The sequence below is a fragment of the Quercus suber genome, unplaced genomic scaffold (genome assembly GCF_002906115.3).
Source record: "Quercus suber isolate HL8 unplaced genomic scaffold, Cork oak 2.0 scaffold_7, whole genome shotgun sequence".
Taxonomy (NCBI): Eukaryota; Viridiplantae; Streptophyta; class Magnoliopsida; order Fagales; family Fagaceae; genus Quercus; species Quercus suber.
In genome coordinates, this window is record NW_027069473.1 from 1,788,031 (window position 1) to 1,808,227 (window position 20,197).

General features: G+C 36.4%; 1 protein-coding gene across 6 annotated transcripts; it reads left to right on the forward strand.

Annotated features, from left to right (window-relative positions):
- The first annotated feature begins 1,585 nt into the window (after positions 1–1,585).
- LOC112031792 (nuclear pore complex protein NUP88) lies at positions 1,586–15,233 on the forward strand. 6 transcript variants are annotated; one of them, XM_065774321.1, is made up of 15 exons: positions 1,586–2,112; positions 3,501–3,652; positions 4,138–4,260; positions 5,622–5,766; positions 7,661–7,722; positions 8,223–8,439; positions 8,918–9,835; positions 11,230–11,508; positions 12,840–12,925; positions 13,017–13,542; positions 13,628–13,707; positions 13,794–13,891; positions 13,973–14,296; positions 14,847–15,038; positions 15,127–15,233. In XM_065774321.1, exons 1-10 carry the CDS (start codon positions 1,807–1,809, stop codon positions 13,345–13,347), a joined length of 2,619 nt encoding a protein of 872 aa, XP_065630393.1. In that variant the 5' UTR covers positions 1,586–1,806; the 3' UTR covers positions 13,348–13,542; positions 13,628–13,707; positions 13,794–13,891; positions 13,973–14,296; positions 14,847–15,038; positions 15,127–15,233. The 6 variants fall into 6 exon arrangements, with proteins under 6 accessions (XP_065630393.1, XP_023920263.1, XP_023920277.1 ...); XM_065774332.1 differs by lacking the exon at positions 15,127–15,233 and adding an exon at positions 3,220–3,376 and having other exon boundaries at positions 1,999–2,112; positions 5,642–5,766; positions 14,847–15,120; XM_024064495.2 differs by lacking the exon at positions 15,127–15,233 and having other exon boundaries at positions 14,847–15,120.
- Positions 15,234–20,197: the final 4,964 nt, after the last annotated feature.

The following is a 20,197-nucleotide window of genomic DNA, read 5'->3' on the forward strand; positions in this document are numbered from 1 at the left end:
AAGGCACTGTTCAAATTATGCAGTTTATGCCATCTGATGTTTCTGCAGTTTAGTATATTATGTAGTTTATGCCATCTGATGTTTGTGCAGTCAGCTCCATTTTCTTGCTTGGCAGACTCAAATTGCAGTGTCAAATTTATGGTAACACTTCACAACAATGTAACCCTTTTAAGGCACTATTCAAACTGCACAAACACTTCACAACAATGTAATAGATTTGTACACAAATCACAGATTAATTAAAACTACCATATTCCATTGCAAAAGTCTTGGATTACAAAGATAATTACACCAAAAATTAGGCCTTCTACCACTAGTACATACCAACACAAATTATGGCATTTTTTCACTAATACATGCCAACACCAAAATTCAGGCCTTTTTCCACTAATACCTACCCACCTAATGACCCATTCCCCCCCCCCCCCACCTATTTAGCCAACCAAAAGAAGCACCATACAGAGTAGCATCCCACTTATCACCAGAGACAGCCCCAGGCAAATGAGCAGCCTCTTCTCTCTCTTCCTGTAGCCTACAATGGCAGCTTCAAGGGTCAAAATCCGTTGCCTCTGCTCCGGAATCAGCACCTTGCCACGCTCGCAGATTTCATCATCACGCCACTGAAAAAATTTACACTTGCGTCCAACCTGACACCCAAGGGGCAGATAAAACCCATCATATCTTCAACCAAAATCATGAAAAACAAGAACAAATAGAATTAGCAAATAGTATTAGCACAATATTCCAACACTTGTATTAGCAAAATACAAGAAAACCAAATTTATATTGTCAGCTGAGAAAACCAATTTTTAATTTTTTTTTAATTTTTTATTTATTTAAGAAAATAAGAAATTTAAAAACCCATAAACTATATAGAAATTTAAAAACATTACACAAAACGACCTTACCCAGAAAAAATATTAAAACCCAGAAAAAATTTTAAAACCCACACAAAATCACTATCTTACCCAGTAATTTGGACACCCGTAGAACCTTCTTCCAGGGTTATCAGGTGTCCACGAAACGACCAAAACGGGTTTCTCCGAGCAGAAGCATCGGGTTGGGCCCCTTTTCCTCAAGCTTCCACTCGACGACATCGAGCTTGAATCCATGGAAAGCAGTTGATTTGAAGATGGTTTTCTACTGTGTGGTGAGCGAGGAGCTGATGAGCAAGGACCGAGGAGCTGAGGAACTTCAATCTGTGTTGTGACTGATGATCGAGGAGCTAAGGAAATTTGGGGGTTAGGGATTTCTATTTGGTATTGGCGTGATTTGGGGTTTTATTTGGGTTAGGGAGGTTAGTGATGGTCACGTGAGGGACACGTGACTTCTAAGGCGGGAATAACTAACCGTGATCACCAACATTCACTGTAACTATTATTTTATCATTTTGTATCAATTCCGTTTGCTATGTCAGCAAAATCCGTTTACGATGTAACGGGAGGGACAAAAATGGAACCGTTTTTCAGGATAGGGACTAAAAGTGATAAAAATAAAACTTAGGGACCAAAACAAAAATCGTGTGAAAATGTAAGGACGAAAATGTACTTTTCGCCTTAATAGAAAAAGCAACAGCGTCGTTTCCTAGTGCGAACTCATTCTCTTTCTTCTACTGCGGTTTCGTTCGCACTGACACAGTACAGCAGAAAAGAGAAACGTAGAATATACACTGCTACTACTAGTTTCTTTAATACCTACCTTACAATCCTCACCTTCTTTTCTGCTGGTAGTTTCTTTAAAACCTACTTCACATTCTGTGGGCTGAAGAAAAAAAGTTAAAAGTAAAAAAATAAAAAAATAAAAAAAATGAAGTTCAACTTCGACTTGCAGGATCCGAATTTAACACAAAGGCGTTCCGTCACGCCCAAAGACGAAGTAGAATGGGTACCCCTTCAGAACCACCCAATCTTCTGCTCCACCACCACCACCACCACCACCACCACCGAAGACCACGTCTCCACCTCAGCCACGTCATCGCCGCGAAACCTAATAGCCTGGGACGGAGCCACCAGGCTCTACTTCTGGGACTCCAACAAACACTGCCTCCATCGCATCTCTATTCGACTCGGCGAACCCCAACCTACTTCCGTCCTCGCCTCTTCGTCCTCTAAGGTCCTCTCTCTCTCTCTAATTAATTTTTACAATATTTGTGTTTTTCGTTTTAATCTTTTCAGCATTATAGAGCAATTTGTGAGTTTAGATTATTAGAGTTAAAAAAAAAAAAAAAAAAACTAGAAAGTGTGGAAAATCTTAATACAATCGAAATTCGAAGTTAAAAGTTATTTTAGAGACGTTTTTACAGCAATCAAAAGTGGAGTTTTAGGGCTTGAACTCGGCAGCTGTTGATAACACTTTATGTGATGAGCAATGGAAACATATCACATCAGTTGAATTGTTTGGAATTGAAAACAATTCACACCGTCATGATATTGTATAATGTAGCAAAGAATCATCTTAAAAAGAAGAAAAAAAAAAATAGATATAAAAAATTGTGCTCATTTAATGAAACTTGTTGTGGGATCTTCATTATGTTTGGAATTAATTGTGGTGAGGAATTTAATTGCGGGAATGCTTCCTCGTTATGGTATGGTATAGTGCGGGGGATTATGAAATTTGTTGAAGAACTGAACTCGTTTTCATTTATTTTTAGCTAAAGGTCTAGTGTGGGTTTACTGAATTTTGTCAAATGTGAGTAAATATTGATTTTTTTTGTGATCACATGAATGGATAATCTTTGTAACTTCCATTTTTTTTTTTTATTCAAACTAACGTTTTATGAGATCATTGTGGGGCTAGGCGGGCTTTTTGGTATAGAATACTAGGAAGTCAAGATATGGAATTAGCAATATTAGTGCCGTTAAAACAAGACATGAGAGGGATTGTGCAACAAAGTAAGGTAAAGCGATTGTTGGGGTGGCATCCGTGAAGGAGGGGATAGGCTAATAATTAAACCATTACAAGGTAGTAGGAATCATTAAAATGAAATATGTGTTCTTGTTTTGTTTTCCATTTTTAATATAAAAGTAATCCCATTTTTGGTTTCTGTAAGATGCTGAAAGTATTGAAATCTGCAAAAGAAAATGAAAAGGGGGGTGGAGGGGGAGGGGTGACAACCAAGTAGCTGAGCATGTAGAAGCATAGAAGACTAAACATACTAGATAGTTCCATCTTGTTCAATATGCATAAACTATAGGGAATGATGTATCTGATTTCATGCAGTCGTGACTTGACATAGAGTGGAGTAGTGATGTAGAATTCATGCAGCCCAACCTGAGTGGCAGGTAACTTAGGATAAAGTCTTAAAGAGTTGAGTTGAGCAGTATTGTTGATTTGGAACAATTGTTTAAGCTAAGCACAGTGGCTGTGAAAATTCTTGGTAGGTGTCTTTTTTAAATTCCCATTATTTTTTCCTCACATGCTTGGATACCTATGTTGATTTTTTTTTTGTTTTTTTGCATTTATCTTGCAGTGCTTTGTTATTAATATCTGTAATTTAATAGGTATTGCAAGCAGATGTGCAGCTCAACTTTGTGGTTCATAAAATCTCCATCAATAGGAATAGATCTGCGATATTACTTGCTGGTTCAGATGGTTTATGTGTCATGTATCTTTATGGGCGTAATTCTACCGAAGAGAATGCCATTTTTTGCAGGTACTAGCAATATGCTGGCATTTGTTTTCCGTCTTATGCATATGGGCTTGGGTTGTTTCTGGAAGCAACACTTAGCGAAATGAATGCGACTTACACCAGCACCTAGATTGTATTTTGAAATATTATTCGGGGAACATTTTGTTTGTTGCAAGACATTTTGCAACTCCTGTCATTAGCTATCAAAGGAAAGTAATATTTATGGGGTCTTAATTACAGTCTATAAAAATAAAATAAAAATGTAGGATTTTCTGATCTGATTTGTGATTCTAGATATTTAAAATGATTAGTTTATTCCTTTGATTAGGTCGAACAGTTAATTCAAGAGAATCATATTCTAATAGGAAAAATTAACTTCATACAATGCGCATATTGATGTGATATATTCTGTGTGTTCTAGGATATTATAGAACTATTACTATTTTTTAAAATAATTTTTTCGTCTTAAAGATTCTTATCTTACCTTTTTGTTGCTAACTAATCTACAGGACTGTTACTGTTGGTTCACAAATCTATTCCAATGGCTCCAATGCCATACGTATGCTACAAGTCTCATGGCACCCATATAGTGACACCCATATGGGAATTCTTTCTTCAGATTCAGCTTTCAGGTATTATTTCTTATTATTTTTTAAAGATTTATGATGATTCACATTCTAGCATAGGCATCAGCATGCATGTTACAACAATAACAATGCCATAGTCCCAAAATTTTTGGGGTCGGTTATGGATCATCATCTAGATTAATTTGGGTCGGCCACGTGTATTCTTTTCTGTCATTCTATTCTATCCGAAATCATAGCGTCTGTTTAGTTACTAAATTGATACATCCATTTTAACTACTTCTTACTAATGTTATTTTTGGTCTCGCTCTACCTTTTCGTTCCCTTCAATTGAATCAACTCACTATCTCTTACCAGTGAATTAATCACTCTCCTCCGCACATGACTAAACATTACAAGTAACTTTCCCTCATCCTTTCATCAGTAGGGGTCACCCCTATCTATAAGCGGATTTCCTCATTTCAAATACAATCTTTCAATGTATTTTCATTTATCCATCTTAACATTCTTGTTTTAGCTACGCTCATTTACAAATATGTTGCTTCTTATTAGCCCAACATTTAGTGCCATAGAGTATAGCTAGTCTTATAGCGGTCTTATAAAATTTTTCCTTTAACTTAATAGGTATTCTACGATTATACAATAATCTTGATGCGCTTCTCCATTTCATTAACCCTACTCATATCCTACGATTAACATCCTCTTCAATCTCTCCATCTTTATAGATTGTTGATCCAAGATATCGAAAGGTCTTGGTCTTTTGTATCTCTTGACCATCGAGTCTTACCGCCCCTTCATCTATGTTTCTACTTTTACTAAACTTTCCATGTACACCCTTTTAGTCCACTTAATCAAAAGGCTTTAGATTTTATAGCGTCTCGCCAAATTTCAAAATTAGACTACATATTGTGAGGTCAATAATTGTATATACTGTAAAAATTTATATAAAGTTAAACAAATAATGTCATATAATAATCTGGCATATGAACTATGGTTAATAATTGGAGATATTGTAAAAATTGTTTATTGTATTGAAACTTATAAATGATAGCCATGATCAGAAGAAGTAATTGTATTCATGGTTCAAAGTGGGTTTGCTTATCTTTTTGGCTGATATGGGATTTGTTTGGATGACTAAGGCCTGATTCATCTCTTTTAAGCTTGCTTTACATTGTTACTCTTAAATCAATTGGTATAAGTTTATACCATTATGGGAGTTTCCAAAACAGGTTTTGGTCATATATTACTTTTGTTTATGTCAGCTTATGCTCGTGGCTTTCTCACCTTGCACATACTTTTTATAAACATGGCATTGTTTTATTAAGACCAATCCTTTTAAAAACAATTATCTCTGGGTTTGATTGAGACTTATGTTGTATTTACATTTTTTTTTCTTCATTTTCTTTTAGACTGTTTGATTTGTCGTCAGATCTGCTGCTACCAGAGCAAGAATATTATCTACAGCCTGTGGAACCTGGTAGATCCAGGAATGTCACATCAATCTTTCCTGTTGATTTTTCTTTTGGGGGTGACCACTTATGGGACAAGTTTAGCGTAAGTTCAGTTGAAACTCATAATGACATTTGATTCCTGGGGTCTATTTGAGATCCGTTTATTTTGTTGAAACTGAAATTTTTTTGCTAAAAGTAATGTAGATAAAGATAAAAGTTAGCTGAAATAGTACAGTGGGACTCATGAATAGTATTAAAAAGTGCAGTGAGACCTATGAATAGTAGCAAAAATAAGCTAAATAGTAAAATAAGTTGGCAAAAATAATTTTTGCCAAACACGCACTTCGTATATTCTTCGTAATGTATAAATCTCCATCCTCTCTCAAAGAAAGGGGGGAAAATAAAGAAAGAGATGTCACTGATGCTAATAGTACATAGGTGCTCCCTTTGCCTCGATTTGTCTTATTCTCTATGTTTAATACTTTAATGTATGAGTTCATTTTCATTATGCTTCCACCCAATACAAAAGGCTGTAGGTTCGAGTCAAGGAATCAACCTCTCCAAATGAATTTGGGGATAAGGCTGCCTACTAATCACCTGATCACCTCTCCCAAACCCCCTATAAAGTAGGAGCTTTCTCCACTGGGTACAACCTTTTTTTTTTTTTGGTCCATATCACTGAAAACACTTCGGATTCCACCCATAGTTTACTTGAAATTGCTTCTTGACATAGATTGCAATTGATATTCCTGCTTAACTAAATCATCTGTTCGTCTTTTGTTTCAACTAATGCTTTCTTGAAATCAATGATCACATGTCATGTTCAAATGTGTTGCCTGTTGTTCTTGACTTTGTATGTTTTGGTTTGAACTATTCTTACTATGGGAAAAACTTAGATACAATACCTTAGCCTTAGGTACTGTTCTTTAGGTACCCCTTTTAAAATTTTGCCACCTGTCCAGCCACTTAAGTTTGCAAACGGCGTTAACCTACTGTATCTCTCTCTTTTTCTTTTTCTTTTTTTCTCTTCTCCTGTGAAAACCATTTAGAATTCCAGAAAACTCCAAACCACAACTTCTCACACCCAATCTATAAGATTGGGATAAAAGTCATCGTACAATGCTAGAGCATCCAAAACCATTCAAAAAAAACCCAAAATTTTTAGTCTACATTTTGTTTATTCTGTTCTTGTAAGACCACTGTTTTGGGGTTTCATCTTTTTTGGGTTGGACGTTGTTGCTAAGTCCAGGGACCCATTGTATACTACTTTTCTATTTATAATACAAAATTCTCTCTTTTTTCTTTTTAAAAAAAAAACATAAATCCCACAATTCCAATTCACAAATTCCAAATCCAAAATCAACCCAGACTTCAGCGAAACCAAGTCTAAAAGCTCAAAATTCGACTTAGATCTACTGGGTATGAACCGATCTGAATAGATCGTTCTTGACAGCTTCGTGTGTTAGTTCATGTCTAAGAGATGCTCTACGTGTTGTGCTGCTGCTTCAGCTGCAAAGATGAAGATGAAGACAAAGAGGAAGAGGAAGATAGTGGGGTTAGGGTTTTCAAAGCTGATTGGATGGGTGACATTTGAATAGGTGGAATCTTCCATAGAGGATTTCTTTTAGCGAAACTTTTCTTTTTCTCTGGAGAGAGAAATTTGAGGTTTTTCTTGTTTCTTACGTGGTAGGTTGGGTTTCAACAAGCAAAACAAGAAAAGTAAAAAGAAAGATACGGATGGTTAACTAAACGCCGTTTGCAAACTTAAGTGGCTAGACAGGTGGCAGAATTTTAAAAGGGATACCTAAGTAACAATATTTAAGATACTGTATCTAAGTTTTGCCCTCTTACTATTTTCCTTTAACTAATCTTGTTTATGGTTGTGTAGCCTGCTCATATTTTGTTATGTTGCTAGTTCCTTGCGCTTAGTTATAAAGAGTAGTGTTTTAATTTGTAACTACTAATTTAATTGGTTATCACTTTTACGCCATGCACAGGTTTTTGTGTTATACACTGATGGTTCACTTTACATCCTCTGCCCAGTTGTTCCATTTGGGAGGTACATGATTCCTTATGGTTTACTTGTTTTTTTTTTTTTTTTCTCTATTAATATATGTCAGATGTGCAAGGCTTACAGTTTTTTTCTAGAGACAGTTATAGATGTTTACTAAAACATTCAAGAGATTTAAGATTCTTGAGATTGAGGGTTATATTTTGCCTATTACTATGTGAGACACAGTAAAGTTGGAGGCATCTTTTATGATCCATCCAGGAGCTTCCTTATTTGAAATTTTTTTATTATATTGGTTACTCTATTTATGCTCATATTATATATTGCATGGAATTATGTGACAGATTACTTATTCCCCTTGCATATTTGTGCCTCAGTGCTATCTATGAGACTCTGATACCCTGATACTTTTCTGAAAGCTTGTACACTAAATTTGTTCCAGTAGATCTGCTGGCTGACTATACATACATATATATATATATATATATGTATGTATGTATGTATGTATGTAAATCTGAGTATTGATTAAATGCTTTATTTTGCAACAGTTTCTACAAATGGGAATATATACTAGAGATATACAGTGATGCTCATGCATTTGGACTGAAATCAGCCAATTCAACAGCTGTTAGTAATTCTAATCTGGCAATCTCTTGGTTGGAAGCAACGTTTCCTGAGTTAGCAAACCAAGAAGCTGAAGGGGGAGATCTGTCTATGCTTAGAGCTCATCCTTATGCTCTATGTGATGCATCAATTTCCTTGCAGGTACCTATATTTTCCCGCCAATGTTTCATGATGCTCCAAAATCTATTAATTACTTATGCCAAACAGGGTATGGGATAGATGTGATGGACCTGTACCTAATGGATCGGTCCCAGAAGAGGAAGATTTGAAAAAAATTCTAGAAATTATTTTGTGGGCTAGTTTTTCACCCATTCTTTTGTTGCATGAATATTTAAAAAGGTGAGATGCTATCAGACTTAGAACTCAGTATTGCTCTGTTTTAACATTGGAAAATTTTGAGAATTTCGATGGGTCAAGTGGATCTATGTCTACACACATTCACCTTAAATGTGCTGAGTTCTATCTAAATTTATGCTTTCATTCAAGTATAGCTGAATCATGTACAAATGAGTAACTGACATTGGAAATGATATCTTATTGAGTTCTACTTTAAAACTTGGCCTTGGTTATTACAATTTTTCCACGAAGCCAATTGAGTTTCATAATTGTAATTTTATAGGGGCCTCTGCGGAAGGTATGTCATGGTGGAGATGAAAATTTTGCAGTTCAGGGTGCTGAATGTAAAGGCCGTGCTGTCAGTTTTCTTTATAATTTAGTTAGCAATTACTCAATTCTGGTGACTGCCTGGAGCGGTGGGCAATTGCAAATAGATGCCCTGGCTGATGAAATACAGCCAGTTTGGAATCTTGACAGTCCACCTCGTCTTCGTGTTGATCCAAATGACCAAGTTCTTGGTCTTGCTATGATTTGTGAATCAATTGAAGGGGAGCTTCCTATTGTGAAGCTTGATCAACTACTTGACCATACTTCTTGGTTGGGCCATCCAGCCCCTCTGTTGAGACTGGCTATAGTGGATTTAGCTCTGCCTAGAGAAACATGTAGTGGTTCTCTTATCATGATGTTTGCCGATCCCCTTTTGCCAGAAAGATTATTTTCTCTTCATGACGGAGGGATAGATTCAATAGTGTTGCATTTTCTACCATTTACCAATCAGACTGGAGGCAAGGATGAGACCATGAGAACACCCTCAGTGCATCCTATTCTAAGTACATGTCAAGGAGAAAACCCTGTGCAGTCTCCGCTCTGTGGTTTTGTGTCTTTATCGGATTCTTTTGGATATTCATGGATTGTGGGAGTTACTGTTTGTCAAGAATGTGTTGTGCTAGAAATGAAAACTTGGAACCCTTTGCTGCCTATGCGTGTTGATATGGACAAGTCCATTAGTTTGCATGAACAGAAAGAGAGAGATATACCAGATATTATAAGCAAAGAACTCCTTCTTGGACCTAAGGCTATTCTTCTTCCACAAGCCCAACCAAATTTACGTTCTGTTGCTGCTGACTCTATTGAAGGACGACAAATTCTTCATCAGTACTTCAAGCCTTTCCATGAGAATTATGTGGAGTATGCAGATATGGTAAGAACTTACCAACCGAAAAGCATGCAATAACCACTTTTTCCTCTGACAACCCTATACCTTTACAATAGGAACTCATCAAAATATTTGGTCCCTCATCTCGATCTTAGGGCATAATTAGGTTTCAAGATCTTACTTCATTTTTAAACTGCTGTTGTGTATTCTGTGAGGTTCTACATTTAAAACATGGAGAAGAATTTTTCCATTAATGACGCAAAAAACATCAACATAAGGTTGTTAGCTTATGAACTACCCAGTGACTATAATGTCCCAAAACTTAGGTGAGCTACAGCTAAGACTAAACACTTCTTGGAGATGAATAAAATAGTTATTAATAATCACTAAAGCAATCCATCTTTTTAGCAAGACTGCTTTTAGGATGGCCTAAAAGATGGCATTGCATTGGTAACTGTGGTTCTAGGAAGCATGAACACTTCAAAGATCCCTCCTAGAGTTGCTTTCTTCTCGTGGACTGCTGCTTTAGGTAAGATTGACTCTTGATAGATTATGGAATGCGGGTGTCCTTGTCATGGATTGGTGTTATGTGTAAAAGGAGTGGGGAATCGGTAAACCATCTTCTTCTTCATTGTCCCATTGCTTTCTAGCTGTGGTCTATGGTGTGGGTCCATTTTGGTGTGATTTGGGTTATGCTTCAAAGTGTTACAGATTTATTTGCTGCTTGGCAAGGCCCTTTTGGTAGACATCGCAACATAGACTTGTGGAAGGCTGTCCTGCATTGTGTTTTATGGTATCTTTGGCGAGAAAGGAACACTAGATGCTTTAAGGGAAAGGAACAGTCGATTCTCGAGATTAAATCTTTCTTCCTCCCCTCTTTGTTTGATTGGAGTTCTATTTTTACTTCTTTTTCTTGTTCTAATCTTATTGTTATGCTTGATCTTTGTAATTTACGATCTTGATGTACTCCTATCCATGTACACTTCCGGTGTATTTGGGCATTTTGCTTAATGAACTTTCGTTATTTATCAAAAAAAAAAAATTTAAATCATAGACCTTAGGGGAAATTACATTTTGTACACCTGTGGTTTGCCCAAAAAACACTTTGTCTACCCGTGGTTTAAAAATTGGCACTTTACCCACCTAAAGTTAGCTCCATTTGTCTCTCGTTACCCACCTCCGTTAAAAATTGGGGTAAATTTGTATTTTTGTTACCCTTTTATGTCTCTCTCCTCTCAAAACATAAAAAACTAAAAAATCAAGGGAAAAGAAGATCTAAAAGCTAGGTTTTGTAAAAATTAAAACCTAACTTTTACATTTTCTTTTCATGTATCAACTTTTAGATCTTCTATTTTAACACATCAGTGCTGGAATCATTTATCTGGTTAATCTCCTTTTTAAATATTGTTGCGTCCTGGTAATTTTAATCTTTTGTGCAGACTGGTATGGAGAAGGATTTGTTTGGAAGTCATCCCTATTCATTGGCAGCGACCAAATCCCATGGTCCTCCTCCTGCATTTGCATCAGATCCTCTAATTGCAGTACCTTCTCTTGGAGGCATGGACAACAATGCAAGTTCACCCTTAGTAGCACAAGATGAAATAAATGTTATTGCAGGATACTCGGCTGCTGCTGGAGCAGGATCTTCCAAAGTTCCAGATATTCTGGAGGTAGATGGTCCTAGTATGGCTGGGAATTTTATGAAAGGCTCAAGCCCGGTAGGTGTAAAAGGGTTTTATGGTCACCTTTTGCTTCTGAAGTTGTGATTAAAGGCTCTGTTTTGTTCGATTTTTAGCTTTTCAAAATGTAACTTTTTTAGAATTTAACATTTTTGCCATGAATTAGTATTAAAGCAAAACTATGCTGATAACTCTGGTACATATGACAGGAAACTGTCTTAAACATCATATGTAAAATGTTCAAGATAGGCTAATACAAATGATGCCTTAGCTAAAAGCTGAGAAATACCTTATAGATCCTAACCAATGGCAGACTTTGTGAATACGTTCTGTGTTTCCATTTGCAATTTAGCATGGGTTTGCATGTGTTGGATGTCTGTATGATGTGTATTTTAATTTCTGTACAATAATTGAAATGAAAGGCATAAAAGTTGATACATGATAAGAAGATGTAAAGGATAGGTTTTAATATTTACAAAACCTAGCTTTTAGATCTTCTTTTCCCTTGATTTTTTAGATTTTTATGTTTTGAGAGGAGTGAAACATAAAAGGGTAACAAAAAATACAAATTTACCCCTGTTTTTAACAGAGGTGGGTAATAGGAGATAAACGGAGCTAACCTAGTTAAGTAAAGTGCTAACTTTTAAAATATAGGTAGGCAAAATGTTTTTTAGGCAAACCACAGGTTGGTAAGGTGTAATTTCCCTTAGACCTTAAGATGATGGGGTTAAGGTTTTCTACTCTCTTCACAAGACTACATATGTTATTTTCTAACCACATCCACTAAATATGTTATTCTGTTTGAAAATCTTTTTTATTCGCACCAAATCTTGAAAAAACAAAGTATTTCTGTCACCCCAATTTATCTGTATATTGCATCTTGAGCCCACTTAATGTGCCCTTGGTCTATCAATTCTTCAAGCTTAAACATAAGCTTCCTTTCCTTCTCAACATCTTCCAAAGAGTGTAAGCTTTGCTTAAACTATTTCAAGTTTCTTTTTGACTTGACTGATCCATTACTCCACTCAACCAAAATCAGTTTGTCTCCAAGCGTATAACTCTTTCTTTGTATCCTTGTGCTTCACACCAGTCTATAACTATCCGTGCCCTCTCACAAATCACATCTGCCTTCCAAACTACTTAGACAACACTGCTATAATTGGGATGGGTTAACCACATGACCCCAAAAATCACTACACTCCAAAATCTACCTGTCCATTAAAACTCCAAGAGTTCCCACCAGATAACCAATATTGATATGGACTCTAGAAAATGAAAGACAGGAGAAGTTAAATGTTACTTATTTCAATCCTTCTAATTTTATATGATCTTTGTGGTAACTTACTTTACTTATCTTTTAACTTGCGCAGCAAATCAAAAGTCCCAAGATTGCGATAATTGATTCCGGTATAGATGACGATTTTCTTTTGTTCGCACGTAATGTGGAAGAAGACTGGTAAGACTTAATTACTCAAATTATACTTCTTAATTGATTTTTTGTTCCGAAGATTTTATTCAGATATTAATTTCACTTAATTTTAATTCAGCATCGTTGCAAAATCTAGACTTTTTTATAGAAGTGGAGGTAGAGAACGGGATGAGAAAGATAGGACAGACCTTGATATTCATGGTCATGGCACCAAAGTTGCTGCAATAGCTGCTGGCAGAAAAATTGAAGCAAAACTATATAAAACCTTTCCGATAACGATTGAAGGGTCAGCTTCTTTTGCTGATCTATATATCTATAAAACCGTGTGGAAAGAGAAGGGAACGAATAGGAAAATTATCAATCCCAACTCCATTTCAGACGCATTTGAGGCTGCCATAGAAGATGAAGTTGATGTCATCTGTTTAGCCATTGCAAGAGCAATACGCTGATGTCATGAGGATGTCATATCTGTGGCTTCATTCTTTGCAATGAGAGCAAATATTTTGACCGTAGCAGCTTGTTCCAATGATGGTCCTAGTTTTGGATCTGTTAGAAACAGTGCACCCTGGTTACTAACAGTTGGGGCATCCAAATCAGACAAAAGCTTTGTCACTACTGTGAAAATAGGCCATGAAGAGTTTAAGGTAACATCTGCCTCCTTGATTGTTTCTTTTTTATTTACTTTTATATTTTTAAACTACTGATTTTTTCATGAAATCTGACATGCAGGGGTCTTCTCTCACCTTGTTAGAGACTGAATGGCTTCCACTAATAGAATTTCCCTCCCTTAGTGTGGAAATAGCTTTAAGGTAACATCTGCCTCCTTGATTGTTTCTTTTTTATTTACTTTTATATTTTTAAACTACCTGATTTTTTCATGAAATCTGACATGCAGGGGTCTTCTCTCACCTTGTTAGAGACTGAATGGCTTCCACTAATAGAATTTCCCTCCCTTAGTGTGGAAATAGCTGCAGTTTCAGAGAACAGAAAAAAGTATTTATATATTCAAAATTTTCAATCTTTCATAATAAAGTATATAGAATAAATTATGATTGAAGATTTATTATTGTGCAGGCTTGAAGAATTGGAAGGAAAGATTGTTTTATGTGAAGATGGGGACAAAGTGAATTTCGCAAGAAGTTATGCCAAAGGAATTTTATATAAAACAGGAGATCTTGAACCATACGCCAAAGTTGGTAACCAAGTTTGGTTCAAAAAGGAGGAATTTAAAAAAATTCAAGATAGTTTTGCCAAAATGGGAGATGGTATCATTGCTTCCGGAAGGACACTCCAATTCTAGCCAAAATTTGTAGAAGTGAAAGGATCGACAATTCAGACATGCTTATAGTTCCTGATTTTTCAGGGAGAGGACCCAATTTGATTATGGACATTCTTAAGGTAATATACTAAATGTTGAGTTTTTTTTTTTTTTTTTTGCTGAATTTGATTGGATTTTTATATGGGTATTAGAATTGATTGGGTGTGGTTGTGCTTGTTCTTAAATATGTGATAAGAAATTGTGGCATGTTGGGATTGGAGGGTGTAAAAATTGAGTTTTACGCCACATCCTTATAGAATTTCATCTTTTTATAGAATATCATGGGTTATTATGGTTTTATAAACCATGGGTTACTGTGGTTTTAGGGGTATCATACTAGGCCTAATGTATTTTTATCTACATTGGTTCATTATAACACACAATTCAATGTAACAAAGATAGTCTCTCAGGCCTTCCACTATGGTCGTAGGTCATCTAGTTAAACCACATTAATTTTCTTTATTTTACACTCTTTTTCTCTACATTATTTTACTTTTATTATTTCTATTTTAACATTGTATTAGATCTAGGTACTATATGTTGAGTTAGTGGAGGTTCTGGTACTAAATTGTAACTGAACACGTGAAAAATGGTAAATACTATATTGATTTATTTGTCTTCCCTCTTCAGCCTGATTTGTGTGCCCCTGGGGTTGAGATACCTGTGCCTTGTATCCGTGATGGCCTCACAATCTGCACAGGAACATCATTCGCATGTCCACTTGTAGCAGGCAAAGCTGCAATTATCAAGCATGAATTTGAGAAAAAAGGGATATAAAACTTTCTCCAGCTTCGATCAAATCAGCTCTAATGACAACAACTGGTAATAGGAATTTTTAGTTTTTTCTTTTCTTTTTTCTTTCTTTCTTTTGAAAATATGATTCTTACACAACTGCTTTACTATTTTTCAGTCCAGGAATTAAAAAATCCTCAAGAGGTGAATGGTCCATTTTCTTTTGATAGACTGAAGAGTGCATTTGCTAGGGGGGCGGGATTCATGGACTTCATTAGGGCAAAAGATCCCGGCCTTGTCTATGACTGTGGAGAGGATGCTTTTGCAAGCTCATTGTTAGGGCAAGGGTATGATAAGGAGGTTAGATGCCCGCGTATATCAACTCAAAGATAAGGCATGGGACATCTAACCTCCTTATCATACTCTTGCCCTAACAATGAGCTTGCAAAAGCATCCTCTCCACAGTCATAGACAAGGCCGGGATCTTTTGCCCTAATGAAGTCTATGAATCCCGCCCCCCTAGCAAATGCACTCTTCAGTCTATCAAAAGAAAATGGACCATTCACCTCTTGAGGATTTTTTAATTCCTGGACTGAAAAATAGTAAAGCAGTTGTGTAAGAATCATATTTTCAAAAGAAAGAAAGAAAAAAGAAAAGAAAAAACTAAAAATTCCTATTACCAGTTGTTGTCATTAGAGCTGATTTGATCGAAGCTGGAGAAAGTTTTATCCCTTTTTTCTCAAATTCATGCTTGATAATTGCAGCTTTGCCTGCTACAAGTGGACATGATTTAAACAGATTTGCCTTGCGTGTCAGTCGTACCCTCAAGAATGTCGACACTTCAAACTGTGATTATGAAGGAAAAATTGAAGAACAGGCACTTGGTGTTGAAATTGAGATAGAACCAAGCAAGTTGCATTTCGAAGGTTTGAATTCTGAGCAACAGTTCACTCTCATTTTTAGAATTGATACAAAACTTTGGAAACTTAGGCCGTCTTTTGTTACTTACTTGGCGTGGACAAATAAGGATCATAGTGTAAGAAGCTTAATTGTAATTGTCAAACAAGAAACCTTGGATTATTTAGTGGACGAGGATAGTGCTGATGCAACTATCTCTCTAAACTAACTATGGTTAAGAACAGATGCAGAAGTAAGAAAATGGGAAAGGACTACTTTTTTGTTATTATTTTTTAGTATTTACCGCAGGACATGGATATAATTTTATTCTATTTCAGTTCTCAGAAAATGAGAAGAGGACTACTTTTTTGTTATTATTTTTTAGTATTTACCGCAAGACATGGATATAATATTATTCTATTTCAGTTGTTGGGGACCTGAGGTGTGTAAAATGACGTGAGTAATAAACAGTTAAACACTACACTCCTATTTTAGAGGGGGTTTTTTCCATTTGGGCACCTATAGGTTATTGCGCTGTTTACCAATCCTATTGGGAAATAAACAGATGTGGAAAAATCTAAGTTCACCATTGGCAAGGGTGACATTGATGGGAAGTAAGTCGATAACCACTACTGATTAGCAATAAAAAACCTATAATAACCACTACAAACTCAATAAACTAAACACGTCCACCAAAAAACAAACTGTAGAACGACATCCAAATTAAAAATTCTCTCAATTGGGGGAAATATTTTGCAAGTCTGAGTAAAATGGCATATTAAACTTAAAAATTCTCCAAAAAACAAATCATTTCTAAAGTAAACCATCAAGATCTTGGTTGGCAAAATCAACCTAAACTCATTTGCCCACTTAAACTATCTACTTAAATAAGACCCAAACTCACTCAATTATTAATTGGCTCAAATGGGTATTAACCTAATTAAACTCAATTGACAAATGTTAATTAGGTTTTAACTGGGTATCCAATTAGACCCAAGTATGACTCAAGTATCATTTCTACAAAGAGAGATGCTACATCCACAACATTTTAACAACATTTTTACAACAAAGCATAGGTGGTTGGTTGTTATTGATTCAAATTTAAACCTTACACTAAGATTACTTTTTTGCCAAAACAATAACAACTTGTAACAATTTGCCACCTAAGATTTGTTGTAAAAATGTTGTGAAAGTGTTGTGGATATATCATTTCTCTTAATCACCCAACTCTAAAATAACCCTAAAGCTACTAAAAAGACCAAAATACCTCGAAACAACCAAAATAATTAAAATACACCCTATATAATAAAAAATATCATAAAACTTCTAAAATGACCAAAATACTCCCGAAATCTCTAAAATTGCCAAATATGCTCAAAACCCACTAAAATAACCAAAATATCTTCAAAATCTCTAAAATGAGCAAAATACCTATGAAACCTCTAAATCGACCAAAATACCCCCGATATCTCTAAAATCACAAAATATACTAAAAAAACCACTAAAATGACCAAAACATCCCCCAAAAATCTCTAAAATTACCAAAATACTCCCTAAACCTACAAAATGACACAAATACCCCCCTGAATCCAAAAAATGACAGAAATACACCCTAAGCCTAAAAAAATGATTGAAATACCCCTAAAATCTAAAAAATGACCCCAAAAATCCCAAAACCTGAAAATTACCAAATTACCCATTGTAAGGGGGTGGGCCTGACTTGGGGTATTAGGCAAGCTCCTGCCGCACTAGGCCCGGGTAGTTTCTGGGTGAGGAGTTGGGACTGGCCCAATTGGAGCACACCTTGGCCCAGCTTATGCACAATCTTTGCCACATCTGCCAAAATCCATTTAACAGCTCACAGCAGGCATAGTTATTATTGACAAGTTATGGCAGGCAGACATAAAATAGAAAACGTAAAGAAAAATGCATTCACTGTTTCTTCCGCAACGATCAAGATAAATGATTTAAAGGGCCTTGCTTTTAAATAAAAATGCTTAAACAAAATATTAGAGGAAAATTAGTGGAGTAAAATAACAAGTTTGCCATATTTAGTATTGCCGCAGGATTCCAACCACGGAAGGGAAAACTACTCCCTCAACGCAAGTAACTTCACTTGGTGAAATTAATTGCTTTGAGAGGACAGCCCCAAATGGTATATGCCCAAGTATAGATTTTGTATTGCCTTTTGAGGACAAGGCTATTGAGGGAGAGAGAGAGAGGGGGGGGGGGTTAACCCATTTAGGTGCATGCCTGCCATAAGCGCTCTGTTTTTTTTTTTCTTTCTTAAATTCCCTTCTCTCTGTTTTCTTTCTTCCGATTCTTTTCTCTCTGTTTTCTCCCTTTCAATTCTTTTCTCTCTTTCAATTCTTTTCTCCCTGTTTCTCTGATCCCCTCCCGTTGCCTCCATTCACACAGCCACGGGTCCCTTATATAGGCTTGCCGTGGCCGATTTTACTGTTCTAGCTTTCTATGGCCCTATTCTGCTATCGTAGCCTTTTGCCATCCACTTACCAAGTCAAATGGTTCTGATCCACCATTGACCCGTGGCTTTCAGACAACGAAGCTTCCTTTTCTACTTCGTCCAGTGTATCCTCTCTCTCTCAGTCTCTCATGGCATGCACCCAGCGGTTTTTACCCACCCTTGCCTCTTTTGGGTGGCATGTCATCCCAGCAGGACTGTGCCCATCGAAAGAGTCTGGGCAAGAAACGCAAAATGGGTCCCCGCTCTTCTCCCCACCGCCAGACCATGCCCTCACCCATGATGTCACCCTTTCCCATAATGGCTGGGTATAGGCTGATGATGCCTGGGTCGTTCACATGCGTTACCTTATTGATGTTTCATTCATTTGCTGAGGTCTGAAAATGGGCGCGCATATCCTGCCGTGCGCTTTTTGGCATTTTCTGATGTGGATTATTTTTCCGGTAGGCCAACGCCCATGTGTTGTCTCTTTCTTTGGAGGGTTGAGCTCTGTAGTGGGCTTCCCTTTAGTTTGGGCGTTTTGCTTTGTGGCTTTGTGCCTCCTGCCGTGCCAGGTTTGCTATTCCTGTTGCTCAACTCAATCCTGCTGGGCCCTTTCGAACCTGCCGTGTACTTTCCTTCTCAGTAGCCCAGTATGCTTGCTGGGCTTCTTTTTCATTTCTTGCGGGCTCCAATGTCCCTTGTTTTTCTTATGGGCATCCCTGGCCCATTGGTTTTGTTTCACTCATGGATTTTTGCTAACTCACTTCGGGCTTTCTTGGCCCAGTTTTCTCTATAAACTTTATTCCTTTGGGCTTATGGGTTCCCCATTTGCCTGTTACTCTTTTTTTTTTTCTTATTACAGTGGGCCTGCTGTGGCCCATTCTTCCTTTTCCCTCATCCTTTCCACGAATCTGTTTCTTTTCTCTTTCCGGGCCTATTCAAGCCCATTTGCTTCTTCTGGACCCATCTCATGGACCCTTGAATCATTCATATGCCTTCTTTTTCTTTTTGCTGTTTCTTTCAATTTGCCCGCAACTCTAGGCCTTGGGCTTGCTGGGCTTCATAAAAAAATGAGCCTCAACACCCATAAACTTGAAAATGACTAAAATACCCCCGAAAAATAAAAAATAACCGAAATACCCCTTTGAACTAAAAAAATGACCAAAATACTCTCAAAACCTAAAAAATGATTGAAATAACCCCTAAACCTAAAAAGATCGAAATACACCCCCCCCCCAAAAAAAACCTAAAAATGACCGAAATACCCCTGAAACCTAAAAATGACCAAAATTACCACCTAAAACTAAAAACTGACCAAAAAACCCCCTAAACCTAAAAAATGGTCAAAATACCCCCAAAATCTATAAAATGACCGAAATACCCTTAAACCTATAAAATGATGAAAATACCCCTAAACCTTTAAAATGACCAAAATACACTCAAACCCTCTAGAATGATCACAAATAACCCAAAACCTCTAAAATTACCAAAAATGCTATGAAACCTCTAAAATAACCAAAATAGCTCTAAACCTCTAAAACAACAAAATATCCCCTCAAAATATATAAAATAACCAAAATACCCCTAAACCTCTAAAATGACCAAAATACACCCAAAACCTCTAAAATTACCAAAATAGAGGCTTGGGTATTTTGGATTTTTCGAGAGTATTTTCATCAAATTAAAGGATCTAAGATAATTTTGGTCATTTCATAGGTTTCAAGGGAATTTCGGCATTTTTTTTAGGTTTCAGGGGTGTTTCATTAATTTTTAGATTTTCAAGCTATTTCAGTAATTTTTTAGGTATCGGAGGTATTTGGATCATTTTTTAGGTTTTGAGGGTATTTCAGTCATTTTTTAGGTTTGGGTTATATTGGTCATTTTTTAT

Coding starts and splice junctions, on each gene's coding strand:
- LOC112031792 (XM_065774321.1), top strand. CDS start 1,807: ATGAAGTTCAACTTCGACTTGCAGGATCCGAATTTAACACAAAGGCGT. Junction 3,653..4,137: donor GAGAATGCCATTTTTTGCAG/GTACTAGCAATA, acceptor ACTAATCTACAG/GACTGTTACTGTTGGTTCAC. Junction 9,836..11,229: donor ATGTGGAGTATGCAGATATG/GTAAGAACTTAC, acceptor TCTTTTGTGCAG/ACTGGTATGGAGAAGGATTT.